The 21,856-nt window shown below is 39.8% G+C and overlaps 1 protein-coding gene across 1 annotated transcript; it reads left to right on the top strand.

Annotated features, from left to right (window-relative positions):
* The first annotated feature begins 15,892 nt into the window (after positions 1-15,892).
* Positions 15,893-19,550, top strand: MAP1LC3C (microtubule associated protein 1 light chain 3 gamma). The gene is made up of 4 exons (XM_057729760.1): positions 15,893-15,950; positions 16,054-16,109; positions 16,286-16,392; positions 19,300-19,550. Exons 1-4 carry the CDS (start codon positions 15,893-15,895, stop codon positions 19,520-19,522), a joined length of 444 nt encoding a protein of 147 aa, XP_057585743.1. The 3' UTR covers positions 19,523-19,550.
* The last annotated feature ends 2,306 nt before the right edge of the window (positions 19,551-21,856 follow it).

Here is a 21,856-nt window from a genome sequence, read left to right as displayed (position 1 = left end):
AGTGAAGATATGAAGTAAGGAAGTGAAGTAAGTGACAATTGGACAGGAAAGGAATTATAAAAGTATCTGAGATACAGGGGATAAAGGAAAGGGATGCAGAGCATTTTAATTTTTAAATGAGACTTAGTAGAGGACTCGGATAAAGAGGTCAGAGTGGAATAAAAAACATAATGTTGTAAGAAATAGCATAAAAATTTTAAAAGGAGACAAAAATTTTTTTAAAAATCCGGAAAAGACCAAATACAAATAACAAAAGCAAATTTGAACTTTCTGTGAATGTTTCCTGTTATAGAGCAAATTAAGAAAGGAAAGATAGCAACAGTGCCATAGTTTGTCAGTCTCCAAACCCCCACATAACAGCAACTAGATTGCAAAGTCAAAGTACTAATGAACAACATTACAACAAATTTAGATGATGTCATATACTTAAATCTCCAAGTATAAGTGGGTGAAGACAAGCCACCAATAGCCACAAGACCACAAAGTGGTATTGACATCTATTTGGGAGAAGTAGAGGATGACAATAGTGCATCTAATGGACCTGAGAACAGAACTTATATAGAATGATTGTTGAAACACATAGCAGGCCAAGTTGCAAACAGCATTTGAAACTGGGAGAGGCTTTGAACATTCCAGTGGTAAGTGAGTGCAAGAGACCTGCAGTAATGTTTGAAGGACTGAAGCAGTGTAGTCCATATAAACTTTTGAAATGATTTGCCACATTTGCCAAGGCTCCACAGAAGAGAAGCTGCTGGCAGTAAAACCAAAATTGAGCAGGACAGAGACAATAGACACAAAGGAAGATAAGGTTAAATACAAGTGAAGGGAGGAATAGTTGACCAAGAAATCTCAGCAGAATACTGTTTTTGTTTTTGAACACTGAAAAACAACAAAACAGCTGAAATTTGAGAAGCTCCCATGAACCATGCCTCCTTCTCAAAGTTCAAGAAAATTATTTTTACTTAAAAAGAAACCAAAAGAAAAGTTTTTAGATCAATCCCTTTCAAAATTGATTTGAAAAAGAGTCAAGAGCAGAATAACATCCTTACAAATAATAAAAATCTACCAGAAAGACCCACAGAGTGGGTCAAAACCATTCTATTTCAAGATGTGCAAAAAGTTATTAAGAAAATGGTGCAGCATGTGAAGGAAATTTAGAATTGGAAAAACTCAGAGGAAAAAAAGATAAGCTCAGGGAAGTTTTAGAAATAAAAATTTCAGAAATCAAGGCTAAACTAGAAGGAACTTAAGCAGAAAAACATACAAATAGATGATGCCTTAAAAGAAATTGGTAAATATCAAAACAAAATGGAAAAGATTAGAAAGTGACAGATACTGAAGCTGGGCAGAAGGTCCAACATACAGATAATAGGAGTCTCTGAAGGAAAAAAAAACCCTATAATTTCAGAAAACTTTTTTAATTTTAAAAAGATTTAAAACAATATTTTTAAAATGCATTCTTATACCCAAGATTATTGGTCCAAAACAGCCAACACCAAGACATAAGTGACAACAAGTTAATTTAGAGAAAGGAAAAATTCTCTGAGTAGGCAAGAGCATCAAGTGACATGAAAGAAAAAAAATTGATCATCAGACTTTTCCACAATTATTCTTTATACCTGGAGAAAATGGAGTAACATGTTAAAGATACTCAAGGCAAATGTAAGCAAAGGATTTTATGTTCAACAAAATCGACTTTCAAGTTTAAAGGGCACAAACTTATCCATTGAACAATAATTTGGAAAACATTGCTCACTTAAGCTCTTACAGGAATCAGAAAATAACCAAAATAACTACAAGAATAGCACCGTAAGTATTGGTGGTGACCATCAAACATAGTGACTTCTACAATTAAAAATGAGAGCTAAAAGGGAGTGTATGATATGCAATGGCTGTATGTCCAGGTGACACAGGTAGTACAACTACAGAGGAGAGACCATGTGCAAAACATTTGGTTTAGCTCATAGTAGTACTCTGATATTGTTATTTTAGGACTGTTGTGTATATAATGTGGGATAGAATAAATGAATATTTATGGGATATTTTAATTCATCCCCAATTTTTTTGAGAACCAGGATTCTTCCCCACCCCACCCCCAGGATTCTTAATGTCTAGAGAAAAGGAGATGCTGATAAAATACAGACCAGGTTAATTTTTTTTAATGTAGTTATGAACTTGAGTTGGGAGTACTAATAGAGACTTATGAGTGTATATATACACATACTATATATATGCCTGTGAAACGGATAGGTGTGGTTTCAGGGGGGCCTCTGAGGAGCCTGGTCCTTTATGTCTGAGTGCAGAAAGAATTCAGCAAGAGGCAAAGTGATAAGTGGTTTATTAGAATAGGACACTTGTGAGGCTTACAAGTGGTTGGGCAAGAGGGTGCCGTGCCCTGAGAACTTAGTGGGCTACAGTTTTATAATCAATGGAAAGTGAGGAGGGGAAAAAGACCTTCCTTGTCTTTCTTGAGTAGACGTCATGCTTCCATCATCACTTCCTCCTCCAGGCTGGGCAAGGGAGGTTTATTTTTGTCCCTACATGGTCAAGCCAGGACTGTAAAAATTATTTTAGGTCTGTGTACAATGAGCACCTTTCCATAAATTATTGTTTTTTATGTGTGCAGAGAGCATGTCCTAGGGATCATTAACTTACTGAGCTTACTGGGCAGGATGTGGGTCTTATGCCACCATTATTTTATTGTTTTGGGGTATATCTCCTGTTTCTGTCATATGATTTTGTTGCTAAGCAAACCTGTTTGGTTTTGTGGTTAAGCAAACCTGCTTTCTTGAATAATCATTACCTTACAGGGGTCTCCCATATTTTTTCTACTTACAGTCCCCTAGTGGGATTAACTATTTAATCACCTACTTTGTCCCTTTACTCTTTCCCTATCATTCCCCCCTCCAAGTGTTTACCTGTTTATGCTTAAAAGGGGGTAAGGGGTGACGACTGATCATTAACTGTTTCCTGTTGAGATGGGACACAGGCCTGCCTGGGGAAGGGGTAAAACCTGGCTGACTGTCCCTTTTCTGTTGGGAGAACTGTAAACCAATGTCACTTTCCTTAGCATCATCCTTTTAGCCCTCTTGGATGTTAAGTGTCAGAAGATGAGTCTACAAAATATGTAAATGAAAAGAAATACAGTAATAAGCATTTTAAAAGTCATTAAAAGATATTATAACCATGATTTTGAAGATCCAAACCATTTTCCCCAAAACAGGTTTCAGATTTGGAAGAGGGTCACTTAAGGCCTCAATCTGTTTTTGGCTGGGCCCCAAATCTCAATGTTTTATATTTTGGGATCTACTGAGTCTTTTATCTCAGTTATAGATTTAACCTGTTCTTTTTTGTTTTCTGTTAGTATCATTTGGTGATGAGGGTGGTTTCCTTGTCCTTGGAGAAACAGAGTGGCCCCTAATTTAGTTACTAAGTCCCTTCCATTAAAGAAAGAGAACAATCAGCACAAATAGAAAGGAATGTAAAAACAGCTGGCTGCTGATGTTGCACAAAGGGGGTTCTAGGAAAGTGTGCCCCTCTCTTTTTTTGATACCCCCATTACATATTTCTTTGGTTGTTAAGTGTTCCAATCCTCCGGGTTAAGACTGAAAAGGTTGCACTAGTGTCTATAAGAAATTTTATCAAGTGGCCCACCACTTCAATGACCACCCAAGGCTCAACATTAGTTACGTAGATGGCATCTCTAGGCAGAGCCACCTTTGGCCCCAGGTCCCTTCAGTCTTTTGCTTGTGAAACCATCCATGGCTGAGGGGCTCCCGTCACTCTCTGGCATCTGGGGCATTCCCTCTGCCAGTGTCCTGGCTGTTTGCAAAGGGCACATCATTCACAATCTTTCTTCCAGTGTCTCTTCTGTCCACACAGGGCACACTGATTTTGTCTGGGTAGCCACAGGCCTTGTGGTCTACCATGGGCAAATTGGCACAGAAAGCTTGGCTTCCCCTTTGGTGGCCTGTGAGTGGACAAAGCCGTTTTCATCATTTGGGCCTTTTGTTTATCTCTCTGGGTTGTGTTCAGCCTTTCTGGCCGTATCCCTATTATTGAAAACCAAATAAGCCAATTGGAGTAAATCGTTCATAGGGGTCTGAGGACTGGCAGTTGTTTTTTTGAATTTTGTGCCTGATGTCTGGGGCAGACTGGGCTATGAAATACATAGCCAAAAGGGCCTGTCCCTCAGGGGAGGAGGGATTCACATTTGTATACTTTTTAAAAGCTACCTCTATTTTCATCTGGTCCCTGTTGGGCTTCTTTCACCTTTTCATAATTGGCGGGTTTCACTGTAGGCTTTTTTATACTCTCTATTAAACAGTTAATCTTATGGTCCCATCTATCCCTATCAATAAAATTTATCTGGCGATTCCATTATGGATCTGTTTCGGGGATAGTGTTTTTTCCCACCTAGTATATTGTATGGCCCTCTTGGGCTTGGGCTGCCACTTGGTCAGCATGGGCTCTGGCTGCCAGCATTATATATTGATCTTTCTCAGGGTAGCAGCAGTGGGATAAGATCTGTAAATTCCCCCAGGTGAGATCAAAAGATCCCATTAACCCAGTAAACTCCTTTGTGAAAAATTCAGAATCCTCAGAAAAACTTCCCAATTTATCCTCTGCCAGACTTAGATCAGATACTTAAAAAAGCACGTGAACTTTTATGGTTCCTTAATTTGTATCATAAATTTCTCTCAGAGGCAGAACCGTAGGGGCAGTTAGTTGGTAACTTACGCTGCTGCAGGTCTAGCTAGGCTGAAAATGGGCCCCTTGGGTAGCTTGGGATACAAAGGAGGTCTTTCCTCACCCTTAGGTGTGTTATCCCCTGGGATAGTAGCCTTGGCTAGAGCAACAGTTCCTGGCTGTGAGATAGCCCTTGTTGGAGCAGCCATTTCCATGGATATAGCAGCTTTCACTGGAGGAATGGTTAGCTATCCAAAGGTTTTCTTCCTGTATCATAATTCACCTGCAGTTTAATCAAGGTTTGTACTTACAACTTTAGATGCTATCCCTTCCAAAGTAGTCTCCCAACCAGGTGTTAATGCCCAAGAGATTGTCACAAAGGAAAAGTACATACAGAAGGTGTCCCCAAGTGCTGCTGACAATGAGCAAGAACTGGTCTGGTTGCAAATTGGAAATAAAGGGTCAGCATTTGTAAGGGTTGGAGGGAGCGGAAGACTGACATCAGGGCTCAGGAAGTCCTCCATTGGGCACTTCTAGTAATTGGGGGGAAAAGTACTTTAAGTCTTGGAAGTTCATTCCCTTCAGTTTCCTTGTGCATCATGTACATAAGAATACCTAAGAGGCCTTTTGTCTAGGTTGGACCTTTAAATGATGTCTTTTGGTTTGGGGTTTTTTTTTTCAGTACATACAATCCCCTGGCTATAGATTATGGGCATCTAATCTTCATCCAAAGGTAGATTACAGTGATTAGCTTCAGAAACAAGCTTAGAATACCTTCTTAATAACTCAATTAAGTTTTACAATAATAAAGCAACAAAGGGCTATTTGAAAAGTCAGTTTTAGACAGTAGATATGGACCTTAAGTAGCAAAACTAAAACTTACTATCTATTAAAATATAATTTTTTTCTTTAAAATTACCCTTTTTTTTACGAAATATAGCCAAATTAAAATTAATTTGTTTGTAAAATGTCTGGATAATTGATCATATTGGCTTGTATAAGTTGTTCAATAAAATTGTTACCCTGATTACTAAAAACTGTAAAACATATACCCCAAGTGAAAAACACATTTTTAACCATTTTTTAAAATTGTGTGGCATCAACTTTGTAGCCAAGGAAGGCTTTAACCCATTAAATAAAAAATGGGGTTTGCCAGGGAGCTGGGAAGAGCCAAGTGGCTGCCCTGAATTTCCCATAGTCCTGACTGTTTAATTTATAGTTGTTTACCTATCTTAATTTTTCTTCTTATTTAGGAGCAGGCTGTTGCCATGCTACAAGGACGTAAGAATGGCAAAACTCTGACAATGAAGGGTTAATTTTTCTTGTTGACAAATTTTACAACCAACATAATGTAAACTTACTGACTTTTAGTAAACCCAGCTGCAATAGTGTTACACTTAATGCTGACAATTTTAAAAACATCTCTGTATTAACAAACTTTAATAACAAACTAAATTTCATATCAAGTATTAATTTAATATTAAATATTTCTTAGATCATGTGAACCTGAAATCCATTTAACTTAGTTTTTTATATTCAAAAATGTTTTATTTGTAAATACTTTTTTTAAAGCCAATTAAGTTGAACTCATTCACAAATTAACCTCAGCAGCACTCTAAAGACAGACACACATAAGACATACACATAGACAAACAGAGATCTTGTTTCATTTTTAAACTTATTCATAAAACAGGCATTGCAATGCAGATTTATCAGTTTACAAATAACAGCTGGAACAGTTAAGTTTACAGACTTGAGTTTTAACAGTGATAGACATAGAATGTAGGAAAAAAGTCTCAGAATTAAGAAGATTGCCAAATCCTGTCAGAAGCAACCCAAATAGTAAAATTTCTTCCTTTTTACGTACCATTTCCCTTGTCTTCTGCACCAGCAACAAGATCCCTTCCACATCTCTAAACATCCATACCACCTGTCTATGGCAACCCATGCTGATTGCTGTAGTTCCCTGGATCCCTGTCCCCGAACATCCATATCGTCACTCCTCTGGCCTGTACCTAGGTGCCCAATCAGAGCCCCAGAACATTCAGGGTTGATTAGCCCTTCTAAAATGGACAGTCAGCGGAGGGGCCTCCCTGGTATTCCTGAATCATGGCATCCCACGACCTTTCTAGGACCTGATCCCAGACCTTACCTTATCATAGTTCTGCTGCAGTCACCATCTGAAATGGGTAGGTGTGGTTTCAGGGGCCTCTGAGGAGCCTGGTCCTTTATGTCTCAACACAGAAAGAATTCAGCAAGAGGCAAAGTGATAGATAAGTGATTTATTAGAGTAGGACACTTGTGAGGCTTACAAGTGGGTGGGCAAGAGGGTGCCGTGCGCTGAGAACTTGGCTACAGTTGTTAACTATTTAATCATCTACTTTGTCCCCTTACTCTGTCCCTATCACCTGTATATACACGTATGTGTGTGTGTGTGTATACACTGAAGAGACCCAGAAAAAAATTAACCAATCCAGTACCAACGAGCATCCCTATCACTCAGCTTATAGTCTTAAAATACCATTTTTCACCAAAAGAAATGAGAGCTTTTTGGAAAAATAGTCTGGAAAGGAAGTGTAAAAGACAAGCCTGGGATATCTTGTTAAAGCAGAAGCTTTTACTAATTACTAATGTAATTTCAAAATGATTAAGGAGACAGCTGAAGAGGCACCCACTGTCCAAATATGGGAGAATTTGATCTTGAAAAGGTAATGTTGTTTATTGGAACCCATAATAAACATTTTTATATGTCCCCTTCAAAGGATGATAGAGTATCAATTCATTTTCTTGAATATGGGAAAATAAAAGGAGAAATATCAGGCATTTTCCCTGTCTTTGTACTGTACCAATGGGTAACCAAACAGAAGATAAATCTCTTTTTAGTGTTCTAATAATAAAAAAGAGATGATATCGCCATTTTGCAACCCCCAGCGGATTAATAGATTTAGGCTTTGAGCATCAGCTGCCATTAACATCATAACCAGACGTTTTATGCCTCATGAAAGAACTCCGAATCCTCTGTAGTCTTGTCAAGGAGTTGGAGAAGAGTCTGATCATTCCTCTGGATCCAGCTGTTGAGTTGCAGGAAATACAAAGGACAGAGGAACGGGTGAGACTGCACCATGAGTGTGCAATTAGCAAAATCCAGACTGCAAGAAACTATAGGTTAAATGCCCTTGGATTCTCAACAGTTAAATTGTAAAGAAGGGGATGGAGAGGAAAATTCCATATTAAAAAAGGATATTGAAATTTTAAGATAAATACTGCATCTTAAATCAAAGCAAGAAGCATTTAAAGATCTTGAAAGAGACATTTTTCCTCAATTGTGAGCTAATAATGAAGAATGACTTTCTATTTCTACCTTGGATAACTAAAAAAGCAAAACAAACAATTTTTGACATCAAGCCTGTTTAACTGATTTTTTTCCCAGGCAGATGATGAATTCCCTGGCGGTCCAGTGGTTAGGACTCTGAGCTTTCAGGTTGGATGCGTGGTTGGGGAACTAGGATCCTGCAAGCCGCGCAGCGAGGCCGAAACCAAACAAAAAAACTGCCCCAAATTGGAAGTAACTAATCTGTCCTTCAGCAGGTGAACACAAATTGTGGTACAACAGACAACGGAATATTGTTCAGTGTTAAACAGAAATGAGGATCAAGACATGAAAATACATGGAGGAACCTGAAACACATGTCACTAAGTGACAGAAGCCAGTCTGAAAAGGCCACACACTGTGCGATTCCAGCCACTTGACCTGGAACTACGGAGACAGCCAGGGATTCAGGGGGATGAGGCGAGAGATGAATGGGTGAGCACAGGGGGATTTTAGGGCAGCGAATCTGTTCTGTGTGATACCCTAACCGTGGATAAGTGTCATTATGCCTTTGTCAAAACCCACAGAACTAGACAGCACAAAAAGTGAACCCTATTGTAAACTATGGACCTTAGGCAACAATAATTTATCAACATTGGTTCATCAATTGTAACAAACTTACCACACTAAAGTAAGATGTTAATAACAGGGAAACCTGATGTGGAGAGGACCATATGGGAACTCTGTATTATCTGCTCAGTTTTGTTTTTTTTTTTATGTAAATCTAGAACTCTCTAAAAAATAAATCTATTAATAATGTTTCTAAAAAGAAAAAAAAAGGACAAAACTGAACTTGATTATTTAGGGATGTGTATTCTGGTGATTAAACAATAGAGAAATATAAGGAAGTGATAAATGTTAAATTTAGGGTGGTGGTTATAAGGGGTGGGGTGGTTGAACATTGGTATTAAAGCACATGGAAGAGATTCTGGAAATTGCTGGCAAAGTTTTATTTCCTAGCTGTTGTATTTTATGACAGGGTTTGCTTATAATAACATACCAAGCTATCCATATCATAAAGTAAAATGGCCTTATAATTTACTGATTTACTTGTTTTGTGTGGTCTTTTGTATTTTCTATTTTACTATAATTTTAAAATAGTATTACTATTCTATCAAATTGAAGATGTAATTGATTGTATGATGCATCATTATTTTATACACCATTGGAGAAAAACTCCATCAACTTTAAGGTACACACTATTCTCAAAAATGTTAAAATGTGTACCTTAGAATAGAGGAACTGCAGCAATTCAACTCCACATACCCTGTCCCTCGTGCACAAAATCAAGCAACTATCCTCATTTCCCAAAGTTAACTCTGGACAACTGGCACCAGACAGCCTCTGATCTTGAAAGACATGAAGCGCAGCTGAGGGAAAGGTGAGATACAATGCTGAAAAGAAGGGATAAAGTGAAAATAAGCTGAGCAGTAGGATTCCTAGTCTGATTTCCCTATGTACTTCCCATTCTCTCTTCTTTTGGGATTCCAATTGCATGTTAGACTGTTCAGAGTTGTCCCACAGCAATTAGTGTTGTTATGTTTACTTTCTATTCTTTTTTTGTTTTTCAGTTTGGGTAATTTCTATGAACTCATTTTCTAGTTAACCAATTCTTTCCTTTACTCCTCATCTCTGTTATTGTGCTTTCTGTTTTTATTTGTAGCATTTCTAATTTATATTTTCCATTTCTCTACTGACATTCCTCCAATCTGCTCACGCACATATTATCCACATTTTACACAAGGTATATTAATTATAGTTATTTTAAACACCTTTTCTGGTATTTCTAATATCTGAGTCATCTCTGAGTCTGGTCCTGTATCTTGTGGCTTGACAGTGTTTTCTTTTTCCTTGTTTTTGTGTGTACGTGTGTGTTTGTCTCACTTTTTTGATGGATTTGCATGCCGTACTTTGATATACAACAGTAGTGACTGAAGTAAATGATTTGTCTGGAAATGGGCATGCCTCTTCCACTAGGGGTAAGAGTGAGGCACTGTAAAGTCTAGTCAGGAATTTAACCCAATTGGTTTTGTTATTGCTATGACAAGTGCACCAGTGACTTCAAATTCCTCAAGTGTGGTGCTAGTGTTTTTAGTTTTGTTTATTTTTCAGTGTTCCTGCTCTACACTCAGTTTGTAGCCTTCCTCATACACTTGTGGCTCAGAAGGGGTTTATCTCCAGCCTCTCACCCCTCTCCAGCAGTAGACTGTTGTTGCTTATTACTTGTTGCTTGTTTAATGACTAGATGCAGCCTGAGGGTGATGTAAAACTAAGTCAATTATATTTACAATCCACTACACAAAGTGTTATCCACCTTTGTTTCTCAGCCCCCAGCAAGTTCCTGGCAATATGGTCAGCATTCCACTTTCTTATTAAATGACTTCTGGCTACCAGGCACTATACGTTGTATAGCACCTGAAGTCTTTCTAAACGTATGTCAGTGTTTAACACTTGTTGACTCATGGTTTAGGGGAAGCAGAAGAATAATTGAGTTCAGGGTAGGTATCAGAAGCCTTGATTTATAATTCTGACTTGCCTAAAACTCTAAGTGACCTTGGATAAACCACTGAGCTTTTGTTGTCTTCTTTTTTCTCACAAGACAAACATGAGGGGTTGACCTCTAACTCAGAAATTACAACTCCAGGATTCTGTGAACCAAACAGTAAATTCTTTGATTTATTAGTAACTGTTTAAAGACTGTTCCAAAAGCTCCACAAGAGGGCAGCTCCTCCACATTGCTTAAGGTCTGAAGAGCATTCCTCATGCCTTTGTCTAAAAACTCACCCTCGTATACAATATTTTACTTTCGTTTCTTTTAATTATACAAGTAGGGCACAAAATATATTCACACTTCTAAAAATTCCAACATTACAGACCAGCTTCAAGTCTCTTGATTAGTACCCCCAGTCCTAATCTTCCCTATTGTCTGTTTGGTAAGTATTTTATTTTTTATGAAGTTTTGTTTTCTGTGACCTCTTTAAGACGTAGTTTCTGAAACTAATTTTTTTAATCCACCTAGGATTTGAACATCTTTTCCTGTTAATATGCATAGATTAGTTTACCTTTAATTACTCTCTTTAACCCCATAAAATGCATGTCATAATTTACTTTTTTTTTCTTTTTTTTTTTTGGCTGCGTTGGGTCTTCGTTGCTGCACGCCGGCTTTCTGTAGTTGTGGCAAGTGAGGACTACTCTTCATTGTGGTGCTCGGGCTTCTCATTCCATTGGCTTCTCTTGTTGCAGAGCACCGGCTCTGGGTGCGTGGGCTTCAGTAGTTATGGCACACGGGCTTAGTAGTTATGGTGCACTAGCTTAGTTACTCCTTGGCATGTGGGATCTTCCCAGCCCAGGGATCGAAGCTGTGTCCCTTGCATTGGCAGGCAGATTCTTAACCACTGCGCCACCAGGGAAGTCCCTACCTATTTCCTAATGACATTTAGATAATGTTTTCAGTATTTAAACAATATTTCAGTACTGCATTTTGGAAAAAAGTGAAGAACCTCTCGGTTTCATAGTAATTAAGATTTTAAAGCTAATTTATTAAACCAAAATAGGAATGTTTTAGTAATTTTACTAGCCACAAAAATATATAACGTCAGTTTACAGAAAAAGGGCTAGAAGCGGAAGAAACATTTGGCAGCCTTCCTTGGAAGGTTTACTCCATTTCATGGTATAAATCATTCTGGATGCCATTCCTGTTAGGGTGTTTCACAGGTATGTTTTTGTCTTAGGTAAGATTAGACCTGGGCAACAAATGGCCCCATTAATGCAGCACAGAGACAAGAAAGGAATGCTCAAGTGTGGCCACCCAGCGAGGGTAGGTTGTGTGTCTTGGTTACCTGTGTACCTTCTGCACTATGAAGGAAAGTTTGATGGGAATGAGCCAGAGCCATTTATATGTCCTGTACACAAGAAAAGTTAAATATATACATGTTTGGTGGTATTGGTGGGATATGAGTTGTACCTATAGCAAATATTCCCAGAGAAATAAATAGGCTCTTCTTTTGGACCTTTTTAGGATTTGGAACCTGACTGTGCTTGAAAGGGGTATATGAAATGAAGATAGATAAGAGGTGGTTGGAATGAGGTGGATGCTTTCTGTGGCCAAAGCTTAGAGAAAGGGATGCACAGAAAATGTTTACAGAAAAGTGAAACTAACTTAACCAGACCATTCTACAAATGGAGGTTTCTTAGGTGGCCACAGGGCCAATGGCCAGTTGTCTTCAGGAATACATTACAATAAATAAAGAGGTGCAGGAAGCAAGAATTTGACTAGGATCTTAGAAAAATGGGCTTGGAACTCCCTCTGTGTCTGATCCCATCAAGGCCTGCCACCTTCCCCAACCTGGTTTCCAAATTGTGTTCCAAACCCACCTTTGGCTTATTTTACCCTTTCTAGTTTTCTGTGTCTAAGGGAAGCTTTGATGTCAGAACAGCTTTTTTTTTTATAAGACACAAACACCTGCAAATTTGACTCATGAAAGGAGACCAAGGATTATGACAGTGGATTTTCGGAGCTGAGAGGCAGGACCTTAAATCATTTACCCTGACATCCAAAGGACCTGGAGGCAGCATACTCACTTTATTCTGGGATGCCATCTTTTGATTTCTGAAGCGACTATCTGTGATGGTGTTTGGGGAGAAGGGAAGAAATAGTCTTCACATTTAGAGGGGTAAAGGGTGCATTCTTCATTTTGAATTTAACTTTGAAGATCTATACACTGGGGTTACAAAGAGTCTGGCCATTTAAGAACTGCTGGGATGAGGAGGCTGCTAGAGGAATGTTTCAGAAAATATTTCCCCTAAGACCGCAAGATTTTCTACTCCCAAGTTTTTAATTGAAAATTCAAGAACACGTTAGAAGCATGGTTTTTGTGTTGCTCAAATCCCACCAGCTGTGCAATCCAGAGCATGTTATTTTGTTTCTCTGAGCTTCAGTTCTCTTTCTCAGAAGAAATAATTGAGAAAATATAGATAATGGTTAGCAAGCAGAATGTCAAACACAATGTGTGCTTCCACCCTATTCTAATGAAGGATAACAGTGATGATGAAGACATTTGTGATGTTGATAAGCCAAGTCTGTTGCCCAGACTCACCTTGTCTTTTTTATAGACTGTGTTACCCCTCTGATCTTCAGGCTATTCATCAACCAAATGGTGAAAACATTAACTTACACTTATTGAGTTGTATGCATGAGCCATTGTTCTAAGTGTCTGCATATATTAACTAACTCATTTGATGCTCACAGTCCTACAAGGTAGATATTATTTTTATTTTTATTTTACACACATGGTAACTGAGGCAGAGAGAGAGGTGTATCAATTGGCACAAAGTCTCACAGCTAGCAGGTGATAGATCCAGAGTTCAGCCCCAAGTGCCGTAACTCCCAGAGCACACTTTTTTGTGTGGAATGTTAAAATAGAAAATTGGGGCTTCCCTCGTGGCACAGTGGTTAAGAATCCACCTGCCAATGCAGGGGACATGGATTCAATCCCTGGGCTGGGAAGATCCCACATGCCAGGAAGCAACTAAGTCCGTGCACCACAACTACTGAGCCTATGCTCTAGAGCCCGTGAGCCACAACTACTGAGCCTGTATGCCACAACCACTGAAGCCTGAGAGCCTAGAGCCCAAGCTCCACAACAATTGAAGCCACCACAATGAGAAGCCTGCACACCACAATGAAGAGTAGCTCCTGCTCACCACTACTAGAGAAAGCCCATATGAAGCAATGAAGACCCAACGCAACTGAAATAAGTAAATAATAAAATAAATCTTAAAAAATAAAATAAAATATAAAATTAATAAAGAACATAGTAGTTGCTTAGAATATAATCATTGTGATGGAAAAAGTAGTGATTATGATAGAGGCCTCTCTATAGGTAGGGTCATATGATTAATGTTATCAATGGAAGGTGAATGAACACTCAGTAGGTACCACTTTAAGCAATTTAAGTGTGAGAAGCCTAAGTGTAAGTATGTCTTTTCCACCTATTTCTCATCTGACCTTGTGGAAACAAAGGACTTTGAGATGACAGAATTGCAAGTGTAAAGTAGAATGTGCACCTGAATTTCTTCTGGAACAGTGTCAAACGGAGCCTCCAAGGGAGTCTCCTACATGTATTGGACTGTGATGTGGGTGAGAATCAACCTTTTTTATGTTTATCTATTAAATTTAGGGGTGTATTTCTTACTGCATAGCCTATCCTAACTATAGAACCATTAAATGGTAGTAATGATTATTTTTCTCAAATAAAATATAAGTAGCTATGAAAGGAAAATATCATAAAGTTAATATGAAATATGTAGGATTCTTTCTTCTTGAACAATAAAAAAAAAAAGGCATTTTGAAAGCCCAGAGCTTAAGGGATTGGTTAGATGATATTGGGTGGAGATGGACAGGAAAGGGGAGGTCAAGAAAGGGAAGAGAAAAGGTTCCCAAGGCAATCGTGTCTTTGTGGAAGACTATCAGACCATAACTGGATTCTAGCACCTCAAGTCATTGCCCCAACTTACTCCACTGGGCCTGTGTAGAGTTAGGGAAGGATGCTGTCCATGGAGGAGTGGCCTTAGGATCTGGAGGCCCTCTAAGACACCCTCCTAACTGCTGAGGTCAAGTTCCCTCTCCTTCTTGTGGACTCAAGGACTCAGAGTGAATCCAGCAACCACTGTCCTAGCTTCCTAGGCAGAAGGAAAGGTGAAATTAGATTTTTCTTAAAAAAAAAGAAAAAAAAAAAGAAATTTTTAAGCAGTTATGCAAAAATCAAAATAACCTACTTTTCTTTCAGTCCCTCAACAAACCTAGAGAATGTTTGGTCAGTTGTCTCTATATCATCATCACTAGGCTGAAGACTTTTCAATGTCCAGTGTCCTGCATGGAATGGAACCAGGGATGACCCATGAATATCATGGTACCTTCAGAGACAGTGGAGGAGATCCAAATGGTCCTATTTATTTTCAGAGCATGGATGGTTCTGAATAACACGAAGGGACCCCTTTGCTCCTGGATGTGAGGTAAGGGGGTGGTCAGCATCAAATGGGGAAGCTGAAATCACTAAAACCATAATTAATGCATGAAAGAAGCACAATGGGGTAGAACTCCCTGGTCTGAAAACAAGGAGAACTGGGTCTGTCTCTGTCCACTTGACCCTAGGCCAGTGAGTCAATTTCCATGCATCTCAGTTTCATCATCTTTTAAGTGCAAGATCCTGAGTATGATAATAAGTGTTCTACACACATTCCTAGACCTGTAAAAATATGACAAAATATGTTGGAAAGCTGAGGAATATAATACTACTTTGATACACACCTGGATTTTAACTCGGTTTTACATCTTTTTATCTGGACAAATTATTCAACCTTTCCAGAATATCTATTTCTTACTGTGAAAAATAACAGCATATTTCAGGGTAAGGTGAATGGATCTTCAATTTGCTTCATGACTATAGTATTAAAATATCCTCACACGAGACTGTTTCTATCCATAACTCCTTAGCTCACAGGACCATTTGTAGCAAGGACCAATGCACTACATTGTAAATCTTAATTTCTTTAGCAGAGACAAATTTTTAAATGGTAGTGAGCAAAGTGACTTTCTCTAACTAGCAAGCAGGTGGCTGTTCCATTTGCATTCTCAGAACTGACCTCCTCCTGCCCAGGGAGGGGGAATGGGTAGAATGCAGGGTTGGAGAAGGCTGATGTCACACAGCCCTACATAAAAGCCTCCTTTGGGCTCCTGCAGGCAGTTTGGAAGCAACTGGAAGAATGAGTTAGGTCCTGGTTGTGAGATTTTTTTTTTTTTTCAGTCAGACACAGGCACAGCTGTGGAACAAAATGCAGACTCCACAGAAAAGCCCAAGCCTCAGACCTTTCAAGCAGAGGAAGAGCTTAGGTAAAGTTCTCAGAATAGCTAGGTTTTGGCCCTTGAGACAGGGAGAGAAGATACAGACTTCTGTTTCATGCTGATGTGTTCATTTAATCTTAAATGTTCACAGCAACCAGAAGAGAGGAAGTTGCTGGAATCCGAGTCAAGTTCCCTGGCAAGATCCCGGTAAGACTCCATTGGCCTTGTGGGGGGAGGGGGGAGGTGTGATATCTTGTTCTTTGAAAAAACAAAACCCAGCCAATGACCGCCTTCTCTCTATTCCAAGTTCCTAAGACATAGAGAACTGAGGCATATTCTTTGGCATTTGCTTCAGAAGAGATTCAGGTCGAAACTCTTGACAGGTGATAGTGGAGCGCTACCCCAGGGAGAAGTTCTTGCCCCCACTGGACAAGATCAAGTTCCTGGTCCCACAGGAGTTGACCATGACCCAGTTCCTCAGCATCATCCGGTAGGTAACAAAATGCCTGTAGGGGTGTGTACTGTGTGGCCCTGGGCTTTTGGAGCAATGAGAGATGGGACATGGCAGAGAGACTGTGCCTTTAAAAAGGGTGATCTTGGGCTTCCTAGATGGCACAGTGGTTAAGAATCCGCCTGCCAATGCAGAGGTCACGGGTTCGATCCCAGCTCCAGGAAGATCCCACATGTCGCGGAGCAACTAAGCCCGTGTGCCAAAAAATAAAAAAAAGGGTGATCTCATGAGCAACCAATTTCAAAAAGATGTCAAATACCTTGCTACCACCCTAAAATAAGTGACAGCTCCCAGTGTTGATGAACCAGCTATTTTTCTTTTGTTTTAACACTTTACTGGTACTGGGTTTTAATTTCTGTCTTCAAATTTTTCTAAGAATTTTTCAAAGGAATCTTTGGAAACTGGTCCAAAGCCCTCTGTTTTCAGCTATTTTAAAAGCCCAATGACAGCATTTTACCTCTAAATATTTTCCTCCTTGTGGCAAGGAGGAAATTTTGGATAGGAAAATGTACTGTCCACCTTCTGGAATCACTGAGCAGGAGAACCAAGCCTTCCCCACATCCTGCTTTCTCTCGTTCGGAACTAGGAAAGGTGAACTACAGCAAATGTTGCTGACTTTAAAAATGAAGCTTAAGGGATTGAAGTTGTCACCTGCCAGCTGGACTCAATAAAAAATGATATGAAACCAAAAATAGCTGACTAGAGGCTCTGTAAACATGGCTGGTGTGTAAGTCTCCCTGTGCTGGAAACAACCTCTCAAAATTTTTGGCTGATGCAGACAGTTTCTTCAGAGACTTTATTATGATTTTTTAAATGAGCTCTTTCAGAATATTCTGCATTATTCTCAGACCTACTAAGGGTTGGGTTAATCCATGGAAACTGGGGGAACTAAAGGAAAACCACAGTCAGGTGTAGACCCCTACTCCTGTCAGCCTCTAGGATGCTGGGGCACAGCAGTGACTTCACCAGAACGTGACTTTTGACACAATTTCCCCCTATTTTCCATGCAGGTAGTCCTCCCCATTCTTCATCCCAGTAATTCTGAATATTTACATTGTCATTTAAACATATTGATATTAAGCACTCATTATGTATCACTCACTGTTCTGGACTCTGCACAGTGAACACTGAACAAAACAGACAAAAATTCCTACCCTAAACAACTTCCAAACTAGAGTTCCCACCCTTGGGGACTCCTCATCCTTAATAAAATGAGAGCCTGGTGGAAGGACAAGGGAAATGAAGGTGCAATTGGGGAATATAGGAGCCCCATCTGCAGTTCTACCCTTTCCATGCAGAGCAGGCATTTGCTCACCACACGAGAACAATGCAATGGTCAGGGCTTTGGATGATCCAGTGCTGGTCAACCAGGTTCTGAAACTATTTCCTATCCCACCCACCACATAAATTAAGCCCCTCCTAGCTGAGACTGGGGGTCTAATGGCTGTGTCTCTATTGTAGGAGTGGAGGGTGGTTAGGCAGGGCTAGCCATCACCAACAGGTTCAGCTTGCTCTGCTATCAAAACAATTCAGAACTCCTATGAAGTCCAGACAAACATGGCTGCTCCTCTGCATCTTTAACCCAAGGGAGGAATTTAGACTTTTGCATAGTAATTCCTTTCCAAATGTCACCCCACCCCAAAGCTGCTTGATTGACATGTCAAAACACACAGCATTATATATTTTCTTTGCATCACTCAAGAAATTCTTAACTTTAAATTCATAGCAAGCAGGCTTTTTTGCTTAGCATTTTTGAGCTGAGAATATATTTTTTCTAGTTACTAATGGGATGGTCTTGCAGTCTGAGCTCATATGAGAGTTATGAGACATTTCAAATCTCCAGAAAAATGAACAACCTTTCAACCAGTTTCTAATAGCTCTCTTACTACAGAGAGACAAGGAGCTGCTTTAGTCAGTCTTTAATTTCTTTCATTATTATTTTATTTTTAATTGTGATAAAATACTACTTTAACCATTTCTAAGTGTACAGATCAATGACATTAAGTACATTCATGTTTTTGTGCAACCATTACCAGCATCCATCTTTAGAACTTTTCATTTTCCCAAAGTAAAACTCTGTCCACATTAAACACTGTCTCCCCATCCTCCCCTTCCACCAGTCCCTGGCAACCAGCGTTCTACTTTCGGCCTATATGAATTTGACTACTCTAGGTACCTCATGTAAGTGGAATCATATAGTATCTTTCTGCGACTGGCTTATTTCATTGAGCATAATGTCCTTAAAGTTCATCCATGTTATAGCATTTACTTGTCAGAATTTCCTTCTTTTTAAGGCTAATACTCTATTGTATGGATAGACCACGTTTTGTTTATCCATTCATGTGTTGATGGACATTTGGATTGCTTCTACCAGATTCTTTAGCTTCTGTGCCTTGGTTTTTTTATCTGTTATTAGGGAATCAAATGGGACAAGGTCTGAAGTTGTATATAAAAAGTTAAGTAATGGCCAAATATAAATAACTCTTTTATCAGTCACTAGTGTAAGAAGGCAAATAGATGTAAATGACACTTTAAAAGACTCCAGGCAGCAGCAGGAGTGGCAGGTAGACTGCCTGCGCTTCTAGAGCAATGTTTCAAAGTAAGGTCTGCCTGCTTCATTGTCCTATAGATTCCTGTGCTGCTTCCCAGATCTATGAAGCCAAAATCTGTGGGATGGAGTCCAGGAACCTGTATTTTCAACAGGCCTCTCCTAGGTAATTCTAAAGTTTGAGGATGACAGCGCTAGAGTGTGGAGGTGGGGGCAACTTGGGTAGATATGTTTACACTGGCCAAACAGAGGTAAGAAACGCTGTGGATCAGGGGTCATTCTCTTCCAAGTTAACTTTTTTCCTTCCTGCCCCCCGCACAACCGCTTCCTCACCCCAGGAGCCGCATGGTCCTAGGGGCCACTGAAGCCTTTTACTTGCTGGTGAACAACAAGAGCCTGGGAAGCATGAATGTGACCATGGCAGAGATCTACAGGGACTACAAGGATGAGGATGGCTTTGTGTACATGACCTACGCCTCCCAGGAGATGTTTGGCTGCTTGGGGTCAGCAGCCCCAAAGGATGGGAGCAGCCTTGGGGGCAGACCCTGCCATCCTCTCTAGCACGTGTCCACCAACCAATGCAGGAGACACGGACTTCTTTCTGTATGTGCAGTGAAGGTCCGGGGGGCAAGGCTGCCCTGCAGTGATCAGCACCAAGCATGACGATGCGGCAAGGCCTGCCCGATGTCCTTTCTGTGCTCATGCTCTTTGGTGGCTCTTTTAAATAGTAAGTCTTTTCCAAGTAAGAAGTGGTTAGCTTGTGTGACAATCTGGGGAGGTATTTTAAGCATCTCCTGTGATGGAGGCCAGGCTAGAGGCCCTTGAGGAGTTTGATCTCCCCGTGTATGCTCAGGTATGGAGAACCTGCAACCTGTGGGCAGTCTCCATGGAGCCTGGTGCAACATGGGAGGGGGGTGGGGGGGGGGAATGGGCGCAGAGGGGCAGTGACCTTATCTGTACCATTAAAGAGATTATAGTTATGTCCACAGCATTCGCTTCACTTGGTTCTTTCCCCTTATGTTCTTTTAATCCGTCTATGTCACACACATTTATGCCAAAGTTGTTACTGCTCAGTTTCAAATAATTTAAATGATGAATTTTCCTTACAATAGAATTTTTAAAATAATAACTTGCATTTAAATCCTTATTAGGGACCAAGCTTTGTTCAAAGCACTCTACATATAGTAAGTCCTCATAGTCACTCTTTCTATTAAATATTATTCCTCCCATTGTAAGGATGAGGAAATTGGGTCAAGAAACTCATCTCAGCTCCCACAGTTAGCAAGCAGCAAAACCAGATTTTGAAATCATACAGACATCAAACCCAGACTCCTAACCCCTCCACCAGTCTTCCTTTCTTCCCTTGGTGAGAACCTACTAGTGCTTGAACTGAAGCTGAGTTACACTTGCTTACTACCCCGCATGGGAGACAGAACTGCAGAGGAGCTTGGTCACATAAAAAGAGTTAACTGAGAGTGTGGGAGAGCTTGAAGGAGGGATAGCTTCATAGGGGAGTGCAGTCTGAACTGGGTTTGCAGAAGGAAAAAGCAATTTCATAAGAAGGAATTTTTTTTTTTTTTTTTTTTTTTTACCAGCAAAATAGGTTACTTCCTGAGTAGCAAAGAATTGCAGTTTGGGATGTGCAACTATGGCAAAATACATGCAAGTCTGGTAAAGCAAAAGAGGAAACTTTTGTAGAGAAGAAGGGGAAGTTAGGAGGGGTTGTTATGAACAAAATCCATTGGAGGAAACTGGGGGTTTAAAATATAGTGGCTTAAAAAAAAATTAAAAAAATTAAAAATAAAATAAAATAAAATATAGTGGCTTTTCATTGGCTAAGTTGTGACCATTGCTCATTGGCTGAGCTGTTGCCAGGCCAGGAGGAAAAACATCTTGCTGGTGATAATGGTTTTGCTTCCTGCAGGAGATGCAAGGTACCATCTCTTTCTGTTGAGATCTGTATTGACATTGAGTGAGAGCTCCCCCTCTGGCCTCCCTACTTCATTTCAGTGAGGTTTCCCTTTATTAATTTATTTTTTTAGTTTGTTTTTTTATTCACTTATGGTAAGTAAACATTGATTAAGCCTCTCTTGTGTGCCAGGCACTTCAAAGAGCTGGAGCTACAGCAGCGAACAAGGCAAATAAGGGCCCAGCCATATGCAGCTCTCTCCAGTGAGCGACCCTAGAAAAAAAACTCAGAGAAGCATTATAAGTGGTATGAAGGCAAGGAGACAGGGTCCTGGGATAGAAATGAGATGGAGCCCGAAGGAGGGAGAGCTTCACAGGAGAGTGCACCACCTTCATCTCAGTGGTCAGGGAATCCTCTCTGAGGACAGAGAATTGAAATGAGTTCATAAGAGGATCCAGCCCTGTGATCTGGGGAAGAGCCTCTACTCTTTGTAGGAAGGTGAGCTGTGTGTTTTGGTTTCCAGTATTTTTATTGATGCTGCTTCCCTACATGTTTTGGATTTTCTGGTTGGAGCAGGATTTCAGTGGCTCTCTTTACAATGGGCACATAATAAAGTTTCACCAAATCATTTATTGGTATCTACTTTCTTTTAGTCCTTTCTCTAGACCCTGGGGTCTCTAATGAGTCTTGCTTTCATTTATACCCAGTCTTCAGTTATTTCATTTGACCATTTCTCTACCACCCTCACAAAATAATCTGAGCCAATTTCTCTTGAACAATGAACACTATAACGTTAAACCAAATTAAACTAATTTTTTAAATGTCATTACATTCAATTAAACTAAAAATAACAACAATGAAAAGTATCCATTACCCACCAGAATGGAGGTAGAAATTACTAGAGGAGTGGGAGTACAGAGGGTAGAAGTAGGAAGATTCAAGAGAAGATTCCTCAGGAACTGTTTCTTCTATACTTAGCCTGTTTT

The sequence above is a fragment of the Hippopotamus amphibius genome, chromosome 3 (assembly GCF_030028045.1).
Source record: "Hippopotamus amphibius kiboko isolate mHipAmp2 chromosome 3, mHipAmp2.hap2, whole genome shotgun sequence".
Taxonomy (NCBI): domain Eukaryota; kingdom Metazoa; phylum Chordata; class Mammalia; order Artiodactyla; family Hippopotamidae; genus Hippopotamus; species Hippopotamus amphibius.
The sequence above is the reverse complement of the archived record's forward strand: the minus strand, read 5'-3'. Positions and strand labels throughout refer to the sequence as shown.

Excerpts from the sequence above, each read along its gene's own strand:
- MAP1LC3C (XM_057729760.1), top strand. The coding sequence starts at position 15,893 with ATGCAGACTCCACAGAAAAGCCCAAGCCTCAGACCTTTCAAGCAGAGG. Across the intron at positions 16,110-16,285 it reads AGTTCCCTGGCAAGATCCCG|GTGATAGTGGAGCGCTACCC; the intron begins GTAAGACTCCAT and ends AACTCTTGACAG. Across the intron at positions 16,393-19,299 it reads CAGTTCCTCAGCATCATCCG|GAGCCGCATGGTCCTAGGGG; the intron begins GTAGGTAACAAA and ends TCCTCACCCCAG.